The sequence below is a fragment of the Pelodiscus sinensis genome, chromosome 3 (assembly GCF_049634645.1).
Source record: "Pelodiscus sinensis isolate JC-2024 chromosome 3, ASM4963464v1, whole genome shotgun sequence".
In the NCBI taxonomy this organism is placed as follows: domain Eukaryota; kingdom Metazoa; phylum Chordata; order Testudines; family Trionychidae; genus Pelodiscus; species Pelodiscus sinensis.
The window spans coordinates 42,052,754-42,079,690 of NC_134713.1; the positions used below are offsets into that span (position 1 = coordinate 42,052,754).

The 26,937-nt window shown below is 42.7% G+C and overlaps 1 protein-coding gene across 4 annotated transcripts in view; it reads right to left on the reverse strand.

Annotated features, from left to right (window-relative positions):
* Positions 1-6,332: 6,332 nt before the first annotated feature.
* GCLC (glutamate-cysteine ligase catalytic subunit) overlaps positions 6,333-26,937 on the reverse strand; it is a 48,627-nt gene continuing 28,022 nt past the window's right edge. For all 4 annotated transcript variants that reach the window (XM_075923608.1, XM_075923609.1, XM_075923610.1 and 1 more), the window contains 10 exons: positions 24,417-24,491; positions 17,585-17,701; positions 16,375-16,513; positions 15,725-15,837; positions 14,509-14,601; positions 13,330-13,434; positions 10,748-10,829; positions 10,546-10,649; positions 10,329-10,449; positions 6,333-8,058 (listed from right to left, as the gene is read on the reverse strand). In XM_075923608.1, coding sequence (XP_075779723.1) covers positions 7,850-8,058; positions 10,329-10,449; positions 10,546-10,649; positions 10,748-10,829; positions 13,330-13,434; positions 14,509-14,601; positions 15,725-15,837; positions 16,375-16,513; positions 17,585-17,701; positions 24,417-24,491 — 1,158 coding nt within the window. In that variant the 3' untranslated portion in view covers positions 6,333-7,849. The remainder of the gene's footprint in view (positions 8,059-10,328; positions 10,450-10,545; positions 10,650-10,747; positions 10,830-13,329; positions 13,435-14,508; positions 14,602-15,724; positions 15,838-16,374; positions 16,514-17,584; positions 17,702-24,416; positions 24,492-26,937) is intronic.

Sequence of the window (26,937 nt, forward strand, 5' to 3'; positions counted from 1 at the left end):
AGCTATCTCCAAAAGGTGAGTAGCTTTACAACACTAACTTGCTGTGTTTTTTCCACAGCCCTGAGAGTGAAAGTTACACAGGAAAATCAGTGTAGACAAGCCCTGGGAAAAACTGAACCTTCAATTACTTCTGAGATGTTCAGCCATTGCTTTATATAACACTGCCTAGGGTCTGATTCTGAGTCCATTATGAATTTGTAAACATGAGGAAAACCCATTTATGGACTTTGAAGCACTGACTCCTACCAACTAGAGCTAAGGCTGAAGGTGGAGTGATAGTTGATAAGCTTTGTAATATGTGTAGATTCTTTCATTGTTTTTAATATGTATTCTGTGTAATGTTTTTAACTAAGAGAATTGTTTTCAGCACACTCCATCTCTCACAAGGCAGTCTCAGTTGAAAAAAAGCTTTCACGTAGATTCAAATTCTAGCAGGAACAGTCTTAAACTTCCTTAAGGCAACATCTTCCCTGTCAGTCATATGACTTGTAGAGGCAGGGCTTGATGAACCATGACAAAAGCCGCTCGCCAGCCCCGCACTGCACATGTGCAAGAGCCACATTGAACATGCGCTCGCTGCCGGTAAATGGGGCGCCGGGCTGAAATCTACTCGCCACGGGCAAGTAGATTCAATAGATTGTCGAGCCCTGTGTATAGGTATCTTTTCCTTGACACCTTTTCTAGGAGGGTATGTCTACACAGCAAAGTTATTTCAAAACAGCAGCCGTTATTTCGAAATAACTTTACTAGCGTCTACACAGCCAAACTGCTATTTCAAAATTAATTCATAATAGTGGAGAGCTTATTTCAAATTTGGTAAACCTCATTCCACAAAGAATAATGCCTATTTCAAAATAAGTGCTGTGTAGGCCCTTATATCGAAATAGGGGGCCTCAAGACTTCCCAGGGTGCCCTGGTGGCCACTCCAGCCTCAACCAAGAACACTCCTCTCCCTCCCCCCTTCCTTTAAAGGGGTAGACTCTGGCCACAGTGCCTGTGCCAGCTCCAGGCCTGCCAGGCAAGAGCCAGCAGTCACTGCCCCGACCCAGTGGCCCCAAAACATGAGCCAGAAAACCACTGGCAGCCAACCGCTCCCCAGGAGCAGTCTGCCAGCTCCCAGGAGCCTGCCAGGGCCCAGAGAAGGCAAGTGCCTTCCTGGTCCAGGGTGGAGATCATGGACCTTATTCAGGGTGGGGGGGGGGGGGAAGAGGATTCTCCCAATGTCCATGATCTCCACACTAAATGGAGGAACGCGGCTGTCTATGGCAGGATAGCTGCCAACCTGGCAGCCAAAAGCCACATGCGAACCCAGGAGCAGGTTTGCATGAAAATCAAGTTGGGCTGGTGAGACCCCCAACCGAACCCTGAGGTAGCCTCTGCTTCCTCCTTCCAGTTCCCCCTCCCCTCTCCCGCCTCCTTTCCCCAGTCTCACCAGAGTTTCATTGCCCCCTCCCCCGCTAGTTTTGTTAAAGAGAGTTTGTGTTCATGAAAATGTGTGCATTTTATTTGACATCAGGAAGAGGAGTTAGGGAGAGGTAAGTGGAAGGACGTGAGGGAGGAATGAGACACAAGCCCCCAGTGGGGCAGACCAGGGAGGCTCTTAGTGCTCCTGAGGGTGGAAGCTCTCGCACAGTGCCTCCTGGATACTGACAGCCCCCCGATGGACCTCCCGGGTGGCAGCCTGCAGAAAGTGCAGCCAGGCTCGTAGCAACACGTCCACAAGAAGCACCAGAGTGCCCAGGGGCAGCTCTGGCTCCATGTTGCCAACTGCTATAGTGTCCCGAGTGAGGGCAACCACAGCACGCAGACACAAAATGCTTTGCTGTCCCTCATCGAGGTAGGCAAGCAAGCAGGGAAAGCTGAGAAGCGGCTGTACAGGAGGGGTCTCTTTAAGCACAGGCCTCAGATAGCCTCAGGCAGCAGCCATACAAAGTAACTCCTGACCTGATACCCTGCCAGACCTGGTTGCGGCCGATCTTAAACGCGATTCAGCGTCCACTGTGTGGATGCATTATTTTGAAATAGCTTATTTCAAAATAGTTAACTTGAACTAAGTTATTTTGAAATAATGCTGTAGTGTAGACATACCCATACAGTTTAGAGCCTGTCAGTACATGTAATGCTTTATCATGCCTGGAATGTAAGGTATGAGTTGTACATACATGAGTTTGGGGAGAGTTTGCTTAAAATTACATACCATTTATATAATGGTATACCAGTGGTCCCCAACGCGGCACCCGCCGGGGCATTTATGTGTGCCCACAGAATGATCTGGGCTGGCCCCGCCCCTGGGCGTGTAGCACATGCATGATGCCGGCCATCGTCAGACCCTGCCCCGGCCGCACGGCACGTGAGCAGCCCCGCCCCCAGACGCCCAGCAGGCCCGAAAGGTTGGGGACCACTGTGGTATACTATGGAATAGATTGTATCTAAACAACATTTTGTTTTAAGCATTAAACATTTTTTTCCAAGAGCTCCATGGTCCAGTGTCAGGCTAGAATATTTCTTCAGTATGAACTCAAGAGAGGAGAGCCACATAAAAAGACTGTTACCTCATAACTCTTGTTCTTCGATGTGTTGCTTATGTCCATTCCACTTAGGTGTGCATTGGCCGCATGCATGAATCCCAGAACTTTTTTACCCTTAGCAGTACCCGTTGGGCCACCCAGGGAGCCCCCTAGAGTGGCACCAGTATGGCTGCGCTTATATGTCCCTGCTGGCCCCAACTGCCCTCAGTTCCTGCTTGCTGGACAGTCCAACTAAGGAGAGGTGGGCGAAATTGGAATAGACATCTCGAAGAAGAGTTATAAGATAAGTAACTGTCTTTTCTGCGAGTGCTTGCTTATGTCCATTCCACTTCAGTGATTCCCAAGCCCCTCCGCCAAGGTGGGGTCAGAAGCCTAAAGAGAAACGGACTGCAGCCCACAGTTGGATCTTGCCTAGCCTGTTGCATGATTGCATAGTGGGTAATGAATTTGTGGACCCAGGACCACATGGCCACCCTACAGGTGTCTAGAATTGGCACTTGTGCTAAGAACACCATGGATGATGTCAAGGCTCTGGTGGAATGGGCTGTGAGATGAGGCACTAGTTTCCCCTTCAGGTCATAGCATGCCCTGATGCAAGCAGTAATCCAAGAGGACAGACACTGAGCTGACACTGGGCAACCTTTCATCCTGTCTGCTATAGAGACAAATAGCTACATATTTACGGAATTGTCTTGTTCTTTCCAAATAAAAGGCGAGTGCCCTCCTAACGTCCAGCGTGTGTAATGCTTGTTCTTTCCCATCTGCATGAGGTTTGGGGTAGAATACTGTGAGGATAATTTACTGGGACATGTGAAACAGGGACACTACCTTGGGCAGAAAGACTGAGTGTGGGTATAGGATCACCCAGTCCTTTGAAAGCACTGTATATGGTGGCTCCGAAGAGAGGACACGTGGCTCCAAAACCCTTCTAGCTGAGGTGATGGCCACCAAGAAAGCCACCTTCCAGGATAGGGTCTTCCACCAAGAGATTCCGCAGGGTGGTGTACCAGTGTTGCCTGAGCCATGCTGGAGCAATGAGGATCAGTGTTGCCCTGTCTCTTCTGACCCTTCAGAGTACCTCGTGAATCAAAAGGGGGGGGGGGAGGAGGTATAGAAGGTCCTTCGGCCACCAAATCACTTCAGCATCCCCCACTGACCCCAGTTCCATCCCGTGGTACAAGCAGAACCTGGGGCACTTTGTTGCCCCTCAATGTAAAGAGGCTGGGGGGAGTACCCCACCTGTGGAAAAGGGTGCCAACTGCCTCCCTCTTGAGAGACCACTCATGAGCAGAGAACACTCTGCTGAGCCAATCAGCCAGAGTGTTTCAGGATCCTCGAAGGTGGGTTGCCTGTAGATGTATACTGTGTGTAATGCATAGCTCCCAGAGGTCTATTGCCTTCCGGCAGAGGGAAGAGGAGCGAGCAACACTCTCTGTTGATATAGCACATTGCTGCTGTGTTGTCCATCTGGACAGAAGCACAGTTGCCCCTCAAACAGGGGAGGAATATTAGGCAACCAAGCCACACTGCCCTCAGTTCCCTGACATTGATATGCAATTTTCTCTCAGCCTCGGACCACATACCTTGTATTCGTAGTTCCACAAGGTGGGCTTCCCAGCTGGCATCCCTGAAGAGGGATGGGGAAGGGGGGGAGGGGGCAGAAGGAAGGGAGAGATGGGGCAAGGGGTTATTCTGTTCCATTCCTAACGGCTAGGACCCAGCAGTCTGAAGTGATATAGCTCTCCAGGCATGCTGGAAAGGGGATAGCTTGTCCAAGAAAGGGCGATTTAGTACTGGGGCTGGTGCATCATCCTCAGCTGTATCTTCAAATTCCTGACCTCAAGTCCTGGGTCTTACATGGGGGTCCCTGATTCTGGTCTGAGCCCAAGCAGGAGCATCTCTGGGGTTCCTGTTATTACCCCAATTTCTACTCCTGTCAAATCTGGGCCCGATTATAGCCCCCGTCTCTGTGGGTTCAGTGGTCGATGCTGTGGGGCCGAGGTATGAATCCCTAAGGATTTGTGTCACCCTAGACTCTTTTAGGCTATGTAGCCTACTATCTGTCTGCTCCAAGAAGAGGCCTGACCCTTCAAAGGGCAAGTCCCGGAATGTTGTCTGTACGGCCAGGGGAATGCCCAAAACCCGGAGCTTCAGTGCATAACTATGCCCGCGACCATAGCTTGCACCGCAGAGTCCACCATGTTGAGAGCAGCTGGAAGGGCCGATCTGGCCACTCTGCCTTCCTCCGTGACAGCTGTAAACTCCTGCTAGGAGTCCTGGAGTAGTTGGGCTTTGAACTTGTCAACAGCCACCCAGGAGCTGTAGGCATATCTACTGAGCATAACTTGCTGGTTGACTATCCTCAGCTGGAGCCCAGCCATCACATATGCTTTTCTGCTCAATAAATCAAACTTTCTTGGCTCTTTGCTCTTGGGCATGGGGCCCATCTGCCCTTGCCTCTTCATCTGACAGGCAGCATGCACCACTGCAGAGCCCAGCGCTGGGTGTGTAAACAGGTGCTCATGACCCACTTGAGGGATGTAGTACAATCTCTCAACCCCTTTCTGCATAGGTAGTATGGATGTTGGGGTCTTCCAGAGGCATTTGGTGATTTTTGTGACCATTTTATTCAAGGGGAAGGCAATCTTAGTGGGGCCATCTACAGGGATGATGTCCACCGCTGGATCCGCCTCCTCTTTAACTGCCTCAGCCTGTACCCCTAGATTCTGGGTCAGCCTTTTGAGATCCTACTGGGTGTGTTGGGCCGGTGGGGGCATGGTTTCACTGTCTGGTGCTGGTGGATGCGGTGCTGGGGCCACCTGTGGTCTGGCACATGCCAGGTTCTGTACTGCCAGGGTCAGGCCGCCCATGCGGTTGGGTTATGCAGTGCTGGAGCCAGTGCAGACAGCACCAGTCAAGGGCACATCACTCACCAGTGGCCCGTCTGGACCCCATGGGCATATAACCAGGCCTCTGGTAGACTCCATACCAACAGCTGCTCCTGTGCCTGGGATTGTAGCACCAAATTCCATCAAGAGAAGTTTAAGTCTCGAGTCACGCTCTCTCCCCATTCACAGCTTGAACGCCTTACAAGTCTTACAGGGGTCTGTAAAGTGCCCCTCTCCTAAGCACTCTTTGTATAGGTCTCTGCAGGGCAGAGGCTTGGAACAACACCAGCACAATTTGAAGCCTTGAGGCGTCCTCCCCCCCCCATGCCTCTCCATGGGGGGAATACTACTCCTGTCTACAACAAAAAAGTAACAAAAACTGAGATACCAACTATTTACACTAGATAAGCTAATTACTAAGGGTTGTCTTGCAAGGCAAACAAGCATTCCCTCGACAATCACAGGCAGTAAGAAGGAACTGAGGGGGGTTGGGGCTAGCAGGGACATATAAGTGCAGCCATACCGGTGCCACTCTGGGGTCTTCCTGACTGGCCCAACAGGTACTGCTAAAGGTAAAATAGTCCCAGGATTCGTGCATGTAGCATGCGTGCACCTGAGTGGAATGGACATAAGCAGGCACTCAAAGAAGAAACAACAAACATGCTTTCCTAGTGTGCTCCAGCATTCCTTAGAAATCTTACATCCAAGTACTCATGACTTTCATGGCTGCTTAAATTGCTAGAAATGACTATAAATGAAGGAGAATTTTATGGAAAGTAGTTATCTTTTGCACTGGTGGCATGAAAAGGTTTCCACTGAGAGCTGGATCTTTATATACATCCAAACCACCACTATATACTGCAAATTTCACTTTATTTCCTTATTCCACAAATGAGCATATCACCTGCCATCTACACCTTGATTAAAACAATCTCACCCAAAGCAGAAACAGGCATTCTTTAATTCTCCAAAGCACACCTATGAACACAGCAGCACAAGTTCTAACATTGATACATAAAAACTTTTTCTGGTGCAGCTTCATTACAATTTCGCCATTAGTTCCTTTTAAAAATTACACTTTAAATATTTATATATGCTTATGCATAATCTACCATACAGGAAGTCACTTTTAGAAGCCATTCAGTAAATTCAATTTAAGAGTCCCTATAAATTTAGATTATATACAGTTATAATAATCAAACTAAGATATTTACAATCTCTTTAAACTTCAGGTTCTCAATTCACAAAAGGATTAGTGCATTCCATGATTTCTCCTTAGATTCATTTTACATGGGGATTAACCTGTGCCCATAATGCTGGGTAACAGTTTATATAGTAAGTTTGCATGCTGACAAAGGAATGAGTTGGCAAAATCAGGATGGCGGAGAGCCTAGCCTAGAAAAGGAATGAATATACATTCTCGTCTTGATTTTGTGTTGCACTTTAACTAGTAGACTTTAGGAACAGCAGACATTGGAAAAACAAAGCTAAGAGCAGCACAAAAATAGAGTAGACTTCTCAGCCATTTCACCTGCCTTTCACATAAGCATTCCTTTAACATTCTAGTTCTTACATTCTCTCCTTTCCACAAGTTAAACAAAGTCTTTCACCTATGGTAAAATCTATTTCTGAAATTAAAAGCACAGGAATTTACCAGAATTGAAAAACCTCCAATGAGGGATACATTTATTTCTGAAGCTTTTGTGTATATGATGTGTGGTTTTCCAAGAGAGTTTTGAGATATGCAAGTCAGGATATCCATTTAGGCTCTGGCCATCTGGAAATGAACAGATTTTGCATATTTGATTGAAGACTTTGAGCAGATTCTATTGGTCTGTGGTTGATGAATGTATGTGGGGCTTATTGATGAATGTATGTGGGGCTTGTGGTAGTCAAGGGACTGGCACAAATGAAAAAAAATAGGGAACTGCCAATTTATTCTGTTTTATATATTCACAGGATGGAGAAAAGTTCTGTGAATCAGGTCCCAAGATTTCCTTTAACAATAGGTAGATCAGTACATTCCAGTAACAAAAAATTACAGTGAACATTCAATATCTGGAATGCATAAAATATACAAGTACCATTATATTACATATATGAAGTTGCTCAGGACAGTACTTTTATTTCCAGAATAAGCATAAAAAAGTTACAAGCTGGTTCACAATAACTTTAGGCACAATGTTATTAAAATACACTGATGCTGTTAGTCATAAAAATATTTTACTATTTACATGTACAATGTATAAACCTTAACAATAAGAATATGCCCATTTTAGGAAGTCTTAAAGGAATAGTTAGGCAGATTGGCCCATCTTAAGTGCAGTATAACCTGTTTTGGTCTTCAAAACTTGAAACTACTGGATATACAGTACTGTAACTCATTCTTCACTAGAATGTTTACACTTTCTACTAGGTATTTAAAGCATTTCATTAAAAAGAACCAGTTTTGTTGCCACTGTGTTTTATTTTGTTAAATCCTACTCCAAGTAATTCAGGACACTCTGCTTGTTCTTGTGCAATTTGGTTGCATTTCCAAATAAGGCTATAATTCATTTCATCAGTGATCACACTATCTTGCTTGTAGTCAGGATGCTTTGCAATAAACTCCCTCATCCACCGAGCAACTGTCATTAATTCTCCTGAAAGGAGAAAATAGTACATAAACATCAAATTACAGACATTTAAACACCACATTTAGCATCTACTTTAATATATTACATACTTGCAAGTATTTCTAATTACTTACTCCCTTTATATTAATGAGTACCATATATGCATCATAATAATGTAGCTACATTTTAAAAAATATTATGAACTCACTACAGATGCATCTCAAAGGACAGACACCAAGCACACACAGATGCAGACACTAGAAATTCCACTTATCTAGAACGATCTACATCCTACAAGTTTTACTTTCAGTTTTAGAAGTAAAATGCTAGGATACATTTCTAAACCTGCATAACAAACTAACAAAACCTTAAAAAAAATCAGAGTGCATCAATGACAAAAGCAGACAGTACAAGGCAGTAATTCTTCAACTCTTTACATGAGGCACATTTTATTAGAGAAATTGTCTCAGACCAAATGTTACCATATGTCGCTACAGGAATTATCTGTCTTAATACAGCTCAGCTCCTAGAAACAAGACGACTCTTTAGTTTGGCTCCACTGTATTAGCTATTTCCTCAGTTTTCCCCACTGGTACTGCCCCATTAGTGAGAGTGCTGAGGTAAGTGAAGTCTTGGCACTAGAAAAACTGTTTAACAATATCAGAAGAGGACTAAAGGACACAGTGACTGTCAATTTTTAATCTATGCTAGTACTCACGATGTTGCTATCTCTGCTGGAGCTGCACACTAGCAGAAACAGTAAGAAATTTAAGACAGACTGGGGTAGACAACATTAATGACCAGGCAACTGTCCAAGGGCAGAAGCAAGTGCTCCATGGCCCACTGTTCCGGAACTTCAGACACAAAGATCCCTAAGGAGGTACTAGATAACTAGGAAATTCCAGAGCTTATGCCCACAAAACTGCCGAGACACGTTAATACATCTAATGTTTTTCCTGTTATAAAATTTTAATTTTTGTACATAAGTGTAACAGCAAACATTCACTGTCATTCCAGTATCAAAAAACACCCACATCTTAAAGTCATAGAAACATGTTTAGCAAAACCAGTATGACACCAGAATTATGCAGCACTACCCACAGACCCTACTTGTGATTTAACAGATGCAGAAAAGTAATAGATGAATAATATTCAGAGTAGCTACAGTAGATTTAGTGCCCCTTTACATTAGACATTTTCTAAGTTTTGTTTACACATTATACCAGTGGTCTCCAACCTTTTTACACCCAAGATCACTTTTTAAATCTCCGAACAGGTGAAGATCTATCGCCCCGCCCCTTCCTTGAAGCCCCGCCCTCTCTGTTCTCCTTCTGTCCATCATTTGCTATCCCCAGCCCTTAAACAGTTTATTTTTAAATTATACGATGTATAAAATTAAAATCACATGTTTATAGTTATGAAATAAATGGTCTGTTTTTTATTTATGCTATTTAAATCTAAAGTGAAGCATTTATAATTATACATTTTGTGGGGACCGAGTTCTGTGGCTGGGGACAGGGGAGAGAGAACAGGGTGCTGGGAGGGCAGAGGGGACAGTGTGCAGCAGGGGACAGAGTGCCAGTGGGGACAGGTTTCTGCAGCTGGGGACAGGGTGCCAGTGGGGACAGGAATAGGGACAGAGTTCTGTGGCTGGGGACAGGAGAGTGGGGAACAGAATTCTGTGGCTGGGGACAGGAGAGTGGGGTGCCAGCGGAGGCAGAGAGTCCCCTGTATCTGCCTCCTCCCAGGATTCCCCTCCCCCAGAGAGAAACCAGTGCATGCCTTTCCCGGGGCTGACCTCCCGGCACAGGAAAACCCCGCGCACGCCTGCCCCAGGGCCGACCACCCCGGCGCAAAGAAACCCCGCGCGCGCCCGCCCCAGGGCCGACCACCCCGGCGCAAGGAAACCCCGTGTGCGCGCGCCTCCCCTGGGGCTGACTCACCCCTCCCATGCAGTGCAGGGAGCCGATACTCCCTCCCGCAGAACACCTGGCAGAGCAGCTAGCGCTACTTCTGGAATCGCCGGAAGTGGCACTAAGCTGCGGGACCTTCTGTCCATCCCTAGGAAGCCTACACTACCTCCATTTTCACAGAGGTAGGTAGTGGGGCTTCTCAGGGGTGGAAGGGAAATAGGGGTGAGGCAGACAGGACACCTCGCGATCGACTGGTCGAGGCCTTACGATCGACTAGTCGATCGCAATTGACCTGTTGGTGACCACGGCATTATACAATGGGGGAAAAAAAAATGAAATTCTGAGTGAAGTTTTTCCTGCACTACACATAAGTATTAGTCATACCAGAGGCTCTCTTTTTTATTAACTTCAGGTAGTTCAGAATGGTGCATCTTGTGTCCACGTCCACTTCCATATTTTCAAGGTAAGAGTTTAGAATTGGAATTAAGCCAGGAAAGACACCATCCTGCATGAAACAACACATGTCCAGTATAAACTCATATGATTTAATTTGTGAGTAAGGAAAACAGGTCAGTATTCCAAGTGTATGTTACCACCACACCTTCCCATTGATGATTGTATCTATGCTCATCAAGGTGTACTCTTCTGCATCTGTCTCTTTCCCATTTTGTGCTGGGCCACATCCATCTACAACAGCATTTCCCCCTTACCGAAGGAGAAGGGAAAAAAAGGCAAGGCAATTAATTCTGTGCATCTCTTGAACTGATCCTTAGCAAATAGTCTGAAATCAGTAAGGACAGTACCTTTACAAATATCTTTTCTGAAATAAAACATTCCCTGCCGAACAGCATCTCGCTTCTGGGCTACCTTCATATTTTCATCAACCTAGTAAGGGAAAAATCCCAAAAAGATTACTTATCAGATGCTAGAAAATGGGTACTTCACGTACTAGAATATTCTGATTTTAGAAGTTAGTATTTCTAGATATTTCTTGTTAATTTCACTGCATCACCCACAAGTTTTATTTAAATTTCTCAAAGGTTAGCATTCTGCACAGAACCACAGAGTCTCTCATCCATGAAAGTATAACAGTCAGTAAAGTAGATGCCACTAGTACAAACCTGTAATTTTAGATACAAGCTGTGCTAATTTGTCAGTTGTAAACAGAAGCAAAGGAACATGTGTCTTCTTAGGCAAGCTTATTTTGCTATGAAGATGTAATTTAATCAGTATTGTTTCTAAAATTGGCATTTCCCGTTTCATGGTCTTCAGAAATAAATTTGCTTATTTTGTTTAAATGGAGTAAATCAGCCATTAGAACTAAAGGTCATTAATAGGGTCATTCAAGGTGGTAGAAAAATCACTGTCTCACCATGGTGCCTCCTCAAAAAAAGGGAGGCAGAGAATTTTAGCAACTGCATAGTTAATAATACGGTTGTCACCAAAATCAAATTCTGAGACTTTAATGGACCTCTGTCACTTCTTTGGCTTCAGCCCTCACCAGAATGGTAGGGCTGGACCATCTGTCTGCCCTTGCCATAGGACTAGAGTGGCGGCAGTCAGTCCCTAGTGGTAATCTTTACAAAGTCAGACACAGATCATGGCTTTCTGTGAATTTGCTGCCTGCATCTTCTATGACTTTTGCTAAAAATAACCATGAAGCTAAGATTTTTGTCATGTATAAGCAACTAAAATCTTGGGTGACACTTATCTTGCCTCTGGATTGTCCAAATTCTTAAAGAAATAAAGTAAATTGGGGAGTTAACAGTAGTCCACTTTCAAGCAGCAAAAATTACTATGGTTTCTGGGAAGAGGATTTGCTACACTGTTTTTCCTTTCGTGATGCAAAAAGCTTTCAGCAAAATTAAGTGATTTTTAAAAATATTTTAAACACTAGGGAGAAAAATCTTTTGTCCTCTTACTCATTTTATCATATCTTTTATTAATCAATTTACAGATGTTCTACAGGATGTCTGGAGGCTATTTTGAAAGAATAAAAGCATTCTAGGTGGCTAAAATATAAATCCCACATAACCCAATTGAAGAGATCAGTTCAAGATTACTCCCATAACATTCTTGTTCTTACAAGTAGCAAAGGCAAGTTACTGAAGTCTAGTAATTCTCTGTAACAATGTCTGCAAAATTGCTCAGATTTGTTTGACTAGATCTAGAGTCACTCCGTGCCTCATCTGTAGTCATAACCAGCTTTCATTAACTAATATTTTTGCCCGTGATTTACTAGGCATTTCATGTGTTTGGTGGTACTTTATGTATTGCTGGCTTGCATAATGTGTGTACATTTCTCTCTGCAGAAAACTACATACCCCTGCTTTGGGTAATTTTAAATTCCCATGTTTGATGCAAAATTTCTTTCTGCTCCTTACTTGTGAAAACTGAAGGCCAACTCCATAAAGAGAAGGAGCTCACCCTTTCAAGCCTGAAGCAAAAACTTTAAAAATATATAACATTTAGTTAAAAATTAAGTGGTAAAATTTTAATGTAAGCAATACAAGGCTAAAATAAATTAACCTCTGTAATGTTTCCTAAACATTTTAATATAGTATTGTTTTAAGTAAAAACAAGGGAATTTTGAATTCAACAGCAGGGTCTACATAGATCAACTAGTGTGATTTAGAAATCACATCATTGTAGTCTGGACTACTGTTTCATGTACACAAACTCAGCTACAGTTCAACAATGGTTATTGGATAATCAATTTATTTTACCACCAGAGAAGTTTTACCAGTATTTATTGGTTAAAGATAAAAAGCAGCAACTCTAAATATACACAACCTAGAGGGGACAGAAGGAAGTTTCCTGTGAAGGGTCTGGGACAAGCTTTACTCTTTGCCCTCGATAGTCCCAAGCCTACTGACTTTTGGAACACATTACAAGAAGCATGTATATATCTGAGCTACTGCAGTTTGACCTTTAGGGAAAAATCAACTGTGATAGGGAGAGGGGAGTTTGACACTCTGTGGACAATTTTATTTTATTTTATGTAATTCACGAAAGTGGTGCTTAAAGCTTTGAAGTGGCCTCTTCTATAGAGTAATTAAAATTAGACATATTTCTATTAATATTCTACATGCTATTAATGGCATAGCTGGTCTTAGGAAAGACCACATAATATGAAAAATAATGTATTCATATAAGCAAACAACTCACTTGAAGACATTGGTTTTATTTTTTACCCAATCTATATAGTATATAGAGTTAAATTGCATTTACCTGTATTTCATTATCAGTCCCCGCTCCTCTATATGCACATCTAGATGAAGAGGGATTTAGTAACACAGAAATACTATCCTTAGACTTTCACTGAAACACTAGGCTTTCTAGCTAGCGTACAGATGTAAAAATAAATGTACAGTTTCACTCTTACCTTGGACAAAGGAATGAGAAAATCCAGTTTATATGACAGAATCACTCTGGTTAGCAATACCACAAACACAACATATGCAGAGTTTTCAAAGTCTGTTAACTGAACCTAGACATTAAAAAATAGTGACTTTAGTGAAATAGAACTGATAAAAATAAAAAGCAGCAGAGTAAGTTTATGCCGTTTGGGTCAATTTTTCAAACAGGTGCTTGCAAAATATGCATGAAATATTCATGCCCTTTGATGCTCAAATTTTTAACAGAGTCCAAGTCAACTATATGCCAAATATGCATGCATGTCTGTATATTCAACACTATAATATAAAAGCAAAATCAGTGTCCTGAACTTGAAAAGAATGGCTAATCATGGAGAATCCGAACTAATATGTAATTAAAAACTTTGATATTTCATTTTAAAAAAGTGTTAATTTAGAGTGACAGACACCTATAAAATACAAGCACATATGAAACAAAGGAATGCATTAACACATGCTTCCATCAGTATTAAACAGAAAGGCTGCGTCTAGAATGGCATGATTTTGCGGAAATACTTTTAACGGAAAAGTTTTTCCGTTAAAAGTATTTCCGCAAAACTCATCTAGATTGGCACGGATGCTTTTGCGCAAAAAGTGCTTTTGCGCAAAAGCATCCGTGGCCAGTCTAGACGCGGTTTTATGCAAGAAAGCCCCAATCGCCATTTTAACCACTGGGGCTTTTTTGCACAAAACAGTTCTTCCCTATCTACACTGGCCCTCTTGGGCAAGAATACTTTTCCCATGAGCGGGAGTGTGAAAGTATTTGCCTAAGAAGCACTGATTTTGTACAGTACAAAGTCAGTGCTCTTGCGCAAGTTCAAGAGGACAGTATAGACATCTGGCAAGTTTTTGCCAGTCTAGATGCACTCAAAAAGAACAAGGCCATGAGAAACTCAATACAATATTAGAGCCTTGTTTAGAGTTGCTTTCATTAGTGTTCTTTAGTTTGCTAATGCAAATTCTCCTGCTAGTTTCAGTCCAATAATTTCCGGGCATATTTACTTAAATGCTGCTGTCCATTTCACTTCAGGAGATTAGCAATTCAGAAGGGACAACTCACACTACGAATAATGTTGATGCTAGATAAGAGAACGCCTCATACTTTCTATCAGTAATAGGATATGCTGTTAAGCATCTTTACTACTTACCTCCATGGGCCTGAATTCTACTCTCCATCCAATATCTGAATTTGGAGGAGGTGGTTTAAATCTCATTGTCTGCCAATTTGTGGACTGAATATTCTGCAAAATCACAAGTAAGATATACTGTTACAGACAAGCACATTTCCATAATGCACATCTGTAAAAACAACACTAAATGCTCTTCCATCTCACAATCAACATACATGCAAATTACCAAGTAATACTTACAGAGACTTGACCTATTTAATGGTGGAATGAAGTGTTACCACTCCAATGATACTATGCCATACTACCCATGAAATTTAGGGCTGCATATGAGTGAGGCTTCAAGTCTGTCAAAGATACGCAAGTCATGCATTCTGTGTCTTTCTGGAACTTCCATGATTTCCACAGTTGACCTGAGGCCGTTCCAGAGAGGCAGTAGTTCCTGGGGGCATCAGATCAGCCCTTACCTTTGGAGCAGGCCCCTAGGACCACCCAGAGCAATGATGACCCCCAAGAGAAGCTAAGATTTGTTGAGAGGTATTTCTAGTAAAAGTCATGGTCAGGTTACAGGCCAAGAATTTGTTTATTGCCTGTAATCTACCCATGACTTTTAATAAAAATACCCATAGCTAACACTTATAGATGAGACATTACATATACAGATTTAGTAGGCCTTTTATAATCAGTTCTTGACGACAAAATTGAAGATCTGCACTGACATGATTAAAATAGATTAGAACTATTGCTCAACTACTTATAAAATGATTCAAGATAAAAAATTTATCAAATATACTACACAACATATAGTTGCTGTACAATGTGTTGTATTCTGATAGAAAGATATTTTATGAAAGATGGTAAATGACCTTGATAGTTTTCCTTACTTAGTTAACTACTGTCTGTGCCTGGACAGTCTCTAATATTTCCCTTGGTTCTTTTCACTGCTGTTTCTAGTGGTGGTCTGTGTTTCACTAGGTTTAAAGTGTGAGCTATTTCTCTGGAATGAGGAAAGAAACATTTTCCAAGTTCATAGCAACAGGTATTTGTCAGTGCAATAGTAAAAACTGCATGCTGTAAAGAACTAATTTAGAACATGTGAAACTAGCTGCTTTTGTTCCTCGTTCCTAAATTCTGGCAATATCCTCAACTACCGAATACTCAGCATTACAAGATTAAGCAATAAAATATGGATCAATTATAATCACAGTATTTAAATTGGTATGAAGCAAGATACAACCTCAAAATGGTCAGATTCATTTGCATCATCTAGATGTATTTTCTCTTCAAACAATGTCAATGGGTCTCGAATAAATAAGTGTGCAATATGTTGTGCCAAAAGATGATCGATTCCTATAAACAAAAGTTCAAAGATCAAATTCACCAACAGACACTAAAGATGGTAAAGTAGGCCTCATTAAATGCCATGATGACTCAAGACCCAGGAAACGCCATACTGCTTGAGGCTATCACAAACACATCCTAAGGTGAAGTAAAAGTGATCACCACAAAAATAGGTAAGATGATGACAAAGAACAAGAAGATATTCTGTTTTCTGGTTGGAAGCACCAGCTGAAAAATCGGTATAGCTGCCATTCTTCCTCTGCTTTCTCTTCCACTTCTGTCTCCTGCTGACTTTGACAGTTTTGCTCGATACAGAATGGTAAGGTATTAATGATTCTTAAGAAGCCAGCTGTTCAATTTGGAACTGAAGTACATTTTCCCCTGCAGATCAATGGCATAACCTCAAGGACAGACTACCACATGGAATGAATAGACATCTCCGCTACGCATGCAGAGTCAATGCAAAAATATGGTGGATTTTAAAAAGAAACTGAAGAAAACTACAAGCATAAGACTAAATTGACTCACAACGAGTCAAACACTTACCTTCCTTTACTAGGTGCTCGTAGATTTCTTTATCTATTGTCAAATCAATGTCATTGTATTTTTCACCACATTCAGATAGATAACTGTCTATGGAATCATATCTGGATTTACTGATTCTATAATGGTTGTTCTTCAGTGGCTATATAATTTAAAAATAGAATATTTTAAGAGCTTGTAAACAATGTTACCTTACTAATTAAACAATTCTTGGAGAACTGTTATTCCAAGTAAAAAAAATAAACAGATGTTGCTTTTAAACAATCTAAATTAAAGTTATTAAACTAAATTCACAGGTCTTCAAAAAATAAGGAAAATGGTAGTGGCATATACATGAGAGATCTAACAAATAAGAAACTCATGGGGCTTAGACACCTATAACAGGTTAGAGGGTATATAATTAAAAAGCTTAATGAAAGTGGGTGTCAATAAAAACCCAACTTTGTATCCTCATTTAGGATAATTTTGAATAAAAGTCAGTCTTGCTATATATATTGACTATTCTATTATGACAGTATGAAAGGATTTCATTGGGATAACCTGGTACATTTCAAAATGGGTGGTTTGCCAAAATCTACTGTGACATCATGGTTATATTGGTATTGCTATAAACAAACATATTTGTCAGAATATGTTACTAGAATTTTCTACTGGAACATTTTTATAAATTTAGTTTTTAAATTCTGTAATTCTCTAGATGGTCTCTGGTGTCCATTCTCTGAAGTTTAAGTTGGTCCTGCCTACATGCATGGGGCCAGACTTGATTTCGAGTTCCCTTCCAATCCTACGATTCTAAGTTCTGCTGACCAGGTGATATAGCATTTATAATACTGTAAACCATGACAGCAGGGACCATCTACAAAAGTACATGTCACATAACACAGGATTACAATATATGCTGATTTTTTTTAAAAGAAATCTTACTTTTTGACTGAGGCAGAGAAAGTGAAGCTGTATCACCAAATGAAGAACTTCTCAGGAAATTGTGAATGAGTGGAAGTGGAGTTTAAATGGAATTCTATACTTAGTTATAACAAACATTTTCTGCTGTGGATGCTATAACAATAATTAGGGTGAAAGTTACACCTACTGAATGGTATGCCATAAAGACCCCAATCTCTGAGTACTCCACCTGTGATATTCAAAGAATATTTGAACTTTAACTAAAAAGCCCCAGGAAGTTAACTTTTACTTTAACACTAATTTAACTTGCCTCCAATCCTCTCTCCTCTCGTGTTCGGTCATCTACTGATGCAGATATTACTCCCCATCGACAATCAATATCTGACACGTAGCCTCTGTAGAATGGAGCTGCAGCACTTAATGCCATCTAAAATAATACAAAGTCACACATGAGAACACAGGACAAAACAAAATGAACACCAACACCACAATGTAACTCCACAGAAAGTTTACTTTTGGACCAGCAAGACTTCACACACTTACACAAAAATTATGTACTCAAAGACCAAACTGTTATTGGGGGGTAGAATTGGGAGAGGGGTTTTTGTTCAACTTATGCTGCTGCTCCAGCAACCCTCTGCTGATGCAGGACAGCACATTTTTTCCCCCTCAAAAGTAGTCATATGAACTGCACACACAGAAAAATGGTTTATTTACTTAGTATTTATTTACATCTCCAAATATATTGCCTCTAGAGATCCACAGTGAAGGAGCTACACCTTGTGATCTGCAGAAGTAATTTCATGATGGACAGATATTGTGCTACCATACTTCCAGTCCCATCAGCAACCTTAATTTGACCAGCCTTTTATTTAAAGCTCAAGGTCCAATTATCACTGAAGTGATAAATTCACAACCTACTGTAGCTGTACCTATAGTCCAAGCTGGTAGTTGGAGCCTATGTCATGGCTCCTTCCCCACTCTGGCATGATAAATGCAGGAGTGTAGGCCAGCAAAAGTACCCCAAAATCTTATCTACCAGGCTTTGGTGTAAAACTTCCCCCCAAAAATCTTAACCTAGATTTTGGGAATACAATCTCCGCTGCCACCACCCACATATTGATACAAAAATCAGGGGGAAAAAAATCACTTGGGAAATCTCACCCCTAAAGTACAAACCAGGACACAACCATTAACCAATACCAGGTTAATAAAAAGGAAAGAGAAAGAACTTTTATCACCACAATATTCCTGTTGCAAGCATAATGACTAGATGGAAAAGTAACAAAATAATATACTCATGGAGGAGAAATCTACCATGGGCCAAGAGCTTAGTTACAAAGGAGAGCAAACCCCATTTAAAAATGCACAGACTAGATCCCATTTTCCAAACGATAAAACCTAGTGGATTTATCTAAACTTTATCCTACTTACAGACTGTGAAGAGTATTTTCTTAGAGGGAGACATCCTGCCCCCTTCAATAGCTGGAGAGAAACTACGCACAACAAAGGAGGGTAAAACCCCAAAATTCTTTTGTCCCAGTTTGAAATTCCTGCCTACATTTCTATCGGCTGCCTGCCACCTGGTTTAGGTAAGGGACATATGTAACCCCACAGTCCCCAGGATGCTGGCTAACCCTCATGATCATGACACGCCCCCAAACCGCAGATGGTGCTGGACAGCTTCTGGCCACACCAGCTGTGATTTCTTCCTGGAGGTCTGAGATAAAACATAGTAAATAAGTACATGCACACCTTACTAGACCATTGAATACATGAAAAGTAAACAAAACCCCTCCACATCTGTGGAGTACCATGCTGGATATACTGAGAGCATCCTAAGCACCTGAGTTCAGAAATGCCTCCCAGGAGAGGGCATCGGCCACCTTGTTAGAGGCTCCCGAAATGTGCTGTACATCAAAGACAAAATCTTCGAGTGCCAAACTCCACCAAAGGAGTTTCTTATCGGTTGTTTTGACCGAATGAAGCCACTGAAGAGCAGAGCAGTCAGTCTGTAGATGGAAGCGTTGCCCCCACACATGCAGTCTTAACTTCTCTAGAGCATAAACAATCGCATAGCGCTCCTTCTGAGACAGAGCAGTGACTTTCTCTTTCAGACAATTTTTTGCTGAGAAACACTTGTTGATCTGGTCCTTCCTGCATCAGAACTGCCCCCACACCTTGCTCGGATGTGTCTGTGGTGACAATGAAAGGCTTGTCATAGTTTGGGACCCTCAGTACAGGATCAGACATAAAAGATGCCTTGAGCTGATTAAAAGCTTCCTGGCACTGGTCAGTCCACTTGACTCCATTGGGTTGGTTTTTCCTAGTTAGATCTGCTAGAGGTGCGGCAACTTCACTGGTAGTGCAGTACAAATTTTGAGAAAGCTACAAAACATCGATAACCTCCCTGATAACACCATCCTTGCCACCATGGATGTAGAAGCTCTCTACACCAATATTCCACATGACGGATTACAAGTGATTAGAAACACTATCCCAGAGGATATCACAGCCAATCTGATAGCAGACCTATGTAACTTTGTTCTCACCCACAATTATTTCCAATTTGGGGACAACTTTTACCTCCAGATCAGCGGCACAGCCATGGGTACCCGCATGGCCCCACAGTACACTAACATCTTTATGGGTGACTTAGAACAACATTTCCTCAGATCCCATCCCCTTTTACTCCTCCTTTACTTACGCCACATCGATGACATCTTTATGATCTGGACCCATGGCCAAGAAACACTGGACGCATTCCACAGAGACTTTAACAACCTACACTCCACCATCAATCTCAGCCTAGACCATTCAACACAAGAGATCCATTTCCTGGACACCACAGTACAAATCACTAATGGAAAATTAAATACCACTTTCTACAGAAAACCCACTGACAGCTATACTTACCTACATGCCTCCAGCTCCCATCAAGGACACATCATACGATCCATCATCTATAGCCCTTCAATACAACGGCATCTGCTCTAATCCCACTGACAGAGACCAGAAACTTCAAGATCTCTTCCAAGCATTTGTCAATCTCAATTACCCACCGGGGAAATAAAAAAAAACAAATTGAAAGAGCCAGACGAATACCCAGAAACCATCTACTTCAAGATAGGTTCAAGAAAACCATCAATAGAACACCACTTATCACCTATAGCCCCAACTTAAACCCCTCTAACCCATTATCAATAACCTACAACCTCTACTGGAACAGGATACTACACTCCTAGAGGCTCTGGGGGACAGACCCATAGTCTCCTATAGACAACCACCTAACCTCAGGAAGATTCTTACCAACTATTACAGCACATACCATATTAATACCAACCCTGGAACTTTCCCTTGCAACAAACCCCATTTGTCCACATATTTACTCTGGTGACAACCATCACTGGCCCTAACCATGTCAGTTATATGATCAAGAATGCATATTCCTGTTCATTCAGAAATAAAATGTATGCCATCCTGTGCCAACAGAGTCGTTCTGCTATGTATACTGGACAGACTTCTCAGGCACTTTGTGAAAGAATTAATGCCACAAATCAGACATCTTCACAAGGAAAAGCCAGTTGCTTTTCATTTCAGCCTACCTGGACATAATCTTAACCTTACTACATGCACCTTACTTCAAAGAGACTTGAACACCAGATTACAGAGGGAAACTTCAGAACTCTTTCATCCTTAAATTTGACACTTTACAAATGGGCCTTAACAAAGATGCTAAGTACCTTAACCATTACAAAAATGCTTCCCTACTTATTACCCCTGATTAGCCATTCATTGACTCAAATAGCTATTCCCTTCCTCCCTCACCCCACCTTCTGTACTAAATCTGATTTGTCAGTTTAATGTGTTCACTTTTTTCATTGTATTCCTGTGGTATATATGGTTATGCCAATTCTCTTCCAGAATACAATCTGAGGAAGTGGGTCTGGCCCAAAAAAGCTCATCACCTATTAAACCATCTTGTTAGTTTTTCCTTTTGTTTTAGCAAGATCAGTCTAACACAGCTACCTCTCTATTACTATTCCCTATTACAATGATTGAAAACAGGGTCTTTATTCAAATTTTACCAGAACTAAATCATATGGGTTGAAATTTTTCATGTAGGGACTGCTACAAGTTAATTTTTTTGAAAGTTTCAGCAAAAACAGTTCAGACATTTCTCATGAAAAAGATAAAGAAAAAATACATTTCCACACACACAAAACCCTTGCAACCATTTCATTGAGAAAATCTAGTGTTTCCTTTGAAATAAGACTGGAAATTTGGCAAGTGCATTGTACTAATGTCAGGGATGTGCTTTTTTTTTTTTGCTAATCCTGTGAAAAAATGTTCAAGTTTGCCTTCGGGGGAAAAATCAGTTTAATTGAGCTTTTGAAAATAGACTCAACTCACTTTTGAAAATGGAAATAAAGCTCCCAATATTTGTCCTCTCACCCCCCTTCACCTTTACTGTTACCCCTCTCATGTAATACCTAAATCAAAACTTGGGGAAGGAGCCTTGCCTGTTCTATAAAACTTTGATGCTATAAGAGTTTATACTTTTATTTTTCTTTTTAAAAGTACTGTATGTTACAAGATTATGAGAGCAGACAATTACAATTTGCTAAAAATTACTCAAAACCAAAAATAATTTCATTGACATGTTTACTGTAAATTGTTTTGTTAATTTCTGCCTACTAGCAGAATAGAAGGCACATGTATACTACAGCAAATAGCATATTGGTTATTGATATACTACAGTTGCGGAACCACCATCTAAGGCAGCACCTTCCATTTTTGCTGATGACATCTTCAAAAAACATTGGTAGAAGACATGACTTTACCTGATACCAGTGTTCCCCCTCAGATTTTCCATCCATGGGGATGAAATTTGTGTGCACCACTAATACTGAGGTAGTGTGGATGTGCACTGACCAGTACAAACAAAAACCATAGATAATTTTTGATAGGGGACCACTTAAAGAATTTGGTAAGCAGTTGAAGGCCGCACTCTACCATTACATTAAATGAAAGAAGTGCAGGGCTCTGGGATGGAGGTTGGGTGCTGAAGGGAGCTTTGGTGAAGTAGGGTATTGTGACCTGGGGCGACGGACTGGCATGAGGAGGGGTTGCAGGGCCTGGAAGAGGGTTGTGACCTGGGGCAGGGGGGCAGGAATTTGGGTTGTGACAGGGATAGCAGATTGGGGTGCAAGGTCTGAGAGGGAGTTGTGACCTGAGGAGGGGATGCAGTGTCTGGGAAGGTGTATGGGGGTTGCAGGTTTGCTTTACATGGGGTAGGAGGGCAGAAGAGGGGCAGAGGGTTGGGGGAAGGAAGGAGGGCACCCCAGACCCGACACAGGCTCTGGCTGCGAGACCTTACCTGGCTCCAAGCCAGCAGCCTAGCAGGTTCCTTAGCGGGGGTCCCTGCATTCCAGCCACTGTAAATGCTCAGAGAAGTTGTAGGAGCCATGTTTACTACCCTAAACCGAATGCTGTGAGCCTAGGGGATGAGGGGCACTTGACATGCTGCCTGTCCTGCAAACAAGCAGCTGCTATTGGCCGAAACCAGACAGTAGGAACTACTGGAGACGGGGGCAGCATGAGAATCATAGAACCGGAAGGGACCTCGAGAGATCAGAGTCCAGCCTCCCGCCCTCAAGGCAGGACCAAGCTCTGTCTACACCATCCCTGACAGATGTCTATCTAACCTGTTCTTAAATATCTCCAGAGAGGAAGATTCCACCACCTCCCTTGGCAATTTATTCCAATATTTGACCACCCTGACAGTTAGGATTTTTTTCCTAATGTCCAATCTAAACCTCCCTTGCTGCACTTTAAGCCCATCACTCCTTGTCCTGTCCTCAGAAACCAAGAGGAACAAATTTTCTCCTTCCTCCTTTGACACCCTTTTAGATATTTGAAAACCGCTATCATGTCCCCCCTTAATCTTCTTTTTTCCAAACTAAACAAGCCCAGTTCATTAAGCCTGGCTTCATAGGTCATGTTCTCTAGACCTTTAATCATTCTTGTCGCTCTTCTCTGTACCCTTTCCAATTTCTCCACATCTTTCTTGAAATGTGGCGCCCAGAACTGGACACAGTACTCCAGCTGAGGCCTAACTAGTGCAGAGTAGCACGGCAGAATGACTTCACAAGTTTTGCTTACAACACACCTGTTGATACAACCTAGAATCATATTTGCTTTTTTTGCAACAGCATCACACTGTTGACTCATTCAACTTGTGGTCCACTATGACCCCTAGATTCCTTTCTGCCATGCTCCTTCCTAGACAGACGCTTCCCATCTTAGGAACTGATTGTTCCTTCCTAAGTGGAGCACTTTGCATTTCTCTTTATTAAACTTCATCCTGTTTACCTCTGACCATTTCTCTAACTTGCTAAGGTCATTTTGAATTATGTCCCTATCCACCAAAGAAGTTGCAACCCCACCCAATTTGGTATAATCTGCAAACTTAATAAGCGTACTCTCTATCCCAATATCTACATCATTGATGAAGGTATTGAACAGTACGGGTCCCAAAACAGACCCTTGCGGAACTCCATTTGTTATCCCTTTCCAGCATGATTTAGCACCGTTAACAACAACTCTGACTACGGTTATCCAGCCAATTATGCACCCACCTTATCGTGGCCCTATCTAAGTGTTCCCTCCCCCTCCAGGTTCTCAGCATTCACACACACCCCTGCACCCAGTTTTCCAGAGTGCCAGGTGGGGCCATGGCAGGCAGGGAGCCAGCTGGGGCTCTTGTGGCCAGATGCAGCCTGCAGACCATCTTTTGTGCCCAGCCCAGGCTAGCGCCAGTTTCTCCATTTATAGCAGGCAGCAGTAGCTGCCACTTCTGTTCCTTTGAGAAGGAAAGTATACCACCGCCCCCCACCTTCTCCAGCTGATCAGCTGAGCTCCCTGCCTGTGCGGGAGCTCTGAACCTCTGGCACTGGGATCAGAAAAGGGCTGCTCATCCACATGGACACACAACTTACAGGGAACCTTGTCTGATACAAACCTGAGTAAAATTAGTGTTACAAGATTTTAAAGGTTTTTTTTTTTTTTAAACAGGACATTTTAAACCTTGCTATTTTCTGTACAAAAAAATTATGTTTGGTGATAAAGTTTTTACTCACCACAATAGGACAGATTGTGGCTAGCTGATCATAAAGGCATCTTGCTTCAGAAATGCTGCAAGCCTGGAATGTTACCTGTTAAAAGAAGTAGGATTCTTACATAAAAGCAGGTCAGTAGGCTTTGTTGATAGCATCAGACCACTTAATGGAACCAATATTCTGAAATTCACTTCCACTTTGCATTTTAATGTATCCATGTACTGAAGAAAACTGATCTTTGCTGCCAGTGTTTCCAGTAAACCGTGTCACAAACATCAACATTTAAATGTTCATTACAGATTTTAAATTGCAATTCAAGGGCACAAAGGGCTGGTCTCCACTTATTGGGAAAGTGATGCTGTGGAGACTGATCTCCTAGGGTTTGATAACGCAGGTCCAGAAAGACCTGCTAAATCAGGGATGGGGAACCTGTGGCCCCAGGATTCAGCCCCTAAGGCACAGGGCTTCCCCCACACCATTGGGAAATTCACCCTAGTGCTCCAGCCCCCCACCGTTCCTCTGCGGAACGAGAGTGCACAAAATCTACTAGTCTGGACCAGTGTTCCCTCTACACTGGGCAGCAGCCCAGCTTTACAGGTGATTAATCAGAAGTCAATGAGTTTCCATGCATGAAGCCCTGAGCCCCTGACTGGGTAGGACTGACTAATCACCTGTGAAGCTGTGTTGCCACGCAGCTTTGAGGGAACATTGGCCTGGATCCCACTGGGCTCTGGTGTGTGACGGAAGAGGCAAATGTGGGGAGTGTTTCTCCTCAGTGGGGGACACATGAGTGAGGATTCTTTTTCGCACTTCTCACTTGTGTGCGGCTCCCAACTGCTTTTTCTGTGGGTCAGCAGCTCCCAACCCAAAAAAGGTTCCCCCACCCCTCCGCTAAATTGACCACTGATGGTGCCCCATCGACTCTGGTTCTCCACCAGATCATGAGAGGAAGGGAAGATAACAGAAGAGTTTCTCCCATTCACCTCCCACAGTGGGGATGCTGTAGAAATTTTACCTACGGTATGTCGACACCAGCTATGCTATTCACATACCCAGAGTTGCTATCTTAGGTTGACTTTCTCCAGTAGAAAAAGTCGACCTTAGATGGTGTAGATATCACTCAAAATGTTAGTCAGAACCAAGAGAAACTGAGGACTAAATTAACATGAACTGATAATTTGCCTTTCAAGCAGGAGTCAACTCCCCTAAAGAAACAATCAGCAAGAATTACAAAGTACAGGCAGTCCCTGGGTTACGTACAAGATAGGGACTGTAGGTTTGTTCTTAAGTTGAATTTGTATGTAAGTCAGAACTGGTACATATTGTAGGGGAAACTCTAGCCAAACATTTCTCCAGAGCTCAGTTTTATTCTCCCACACCTCACTTCCCTCAGTCCTTTATTCTCAAGCTGAGGTGTCTGCTGAGAAAAGCCACTCCACGTCTCCCTGGTCTGCTGGGGGGGGGGGGGGGCGGCGCTAGCTTCGCGTCTCCCTGGTCTGCTGGGGGAAGCAGCTAGTGCAGGGTTGCCTCACCCCGTTTGTAAGTAGGGATCCGATGCAAGTCGGATCCATGTAACCCGGGGACTGCCTGTATAGCATTTGACAATAGAGGTAATTTCTTTAAAAAAAAAAAAAAAAAAAGAAGCCTTTAACCCACGATTCTTTTGTGGTCTCGAACCGAATTATAGGCTAATTACATTTTGGGAAAGTGTAAGTGCCTTGTGCCTGTAAATTTAGGTTAGTCTGAACGGGAGAGAGGCCAAGATAAAATTGTAAGAAAAAAGTCACTATAACACTTTTAGGGCACAGTAGCACAGTTCATACGGTCAGTTAGCCTGTTGTACACTAGCATGCTACAAACTCACAGCTCTACTTGCCATGCACTAAGTATCCATGTAGATAAATCCTGAGTTAATTAAAAGGCTTTTTACCCCTCATTTCTCCATTTTAAACTTTGCAGCATAACAAAACAGAAGCCATCCCCGAGAGAACTGTACTTTCCTTGTTACCACTTGAATTCAAGCAGCAGAGACTGCTGTACCAAGAGATAGAGAATGAAATGGGATCCACAGTGGGGTGATACCTCCCCCAGAGCTCAACTAGATCCAGTAGTGTGTAGGCAAGATCATCCCAACACTGGAGACACTAGGACAGAGGGCTCAAGAAAAAACTGCAGAGAGGCAGCCACCAGAACTTCTAGCTGGCACGGGAAGCAGCAGCAAAGCTGGGACCTTTGGACACTGGGAGAAATTTCTGCAGTTTTCATTGAATTGCTTCAATCTAGGGATGTGAACAATTAGTCGAGCAAATGCTTACTGGATAGTCAACACTGTAGTTGAGTAGTTGTTCCTCCCCACCTCCTTGCTGTCTCTTATCAGAAAGAGGCAGCAAGGGGTGGTGGGAAAGACGAGGGGGTGTTTCAGAGCATCAGCGCCATGTAGAGTCCGGGATCACCAGGGGACTCCCTTGCTGACCCTGGGCTCCATGTAGCACTGCTGCTTTGAAATGCCAAGTGGAGTGGAGTGTCAGGCTCTATGCAGCAT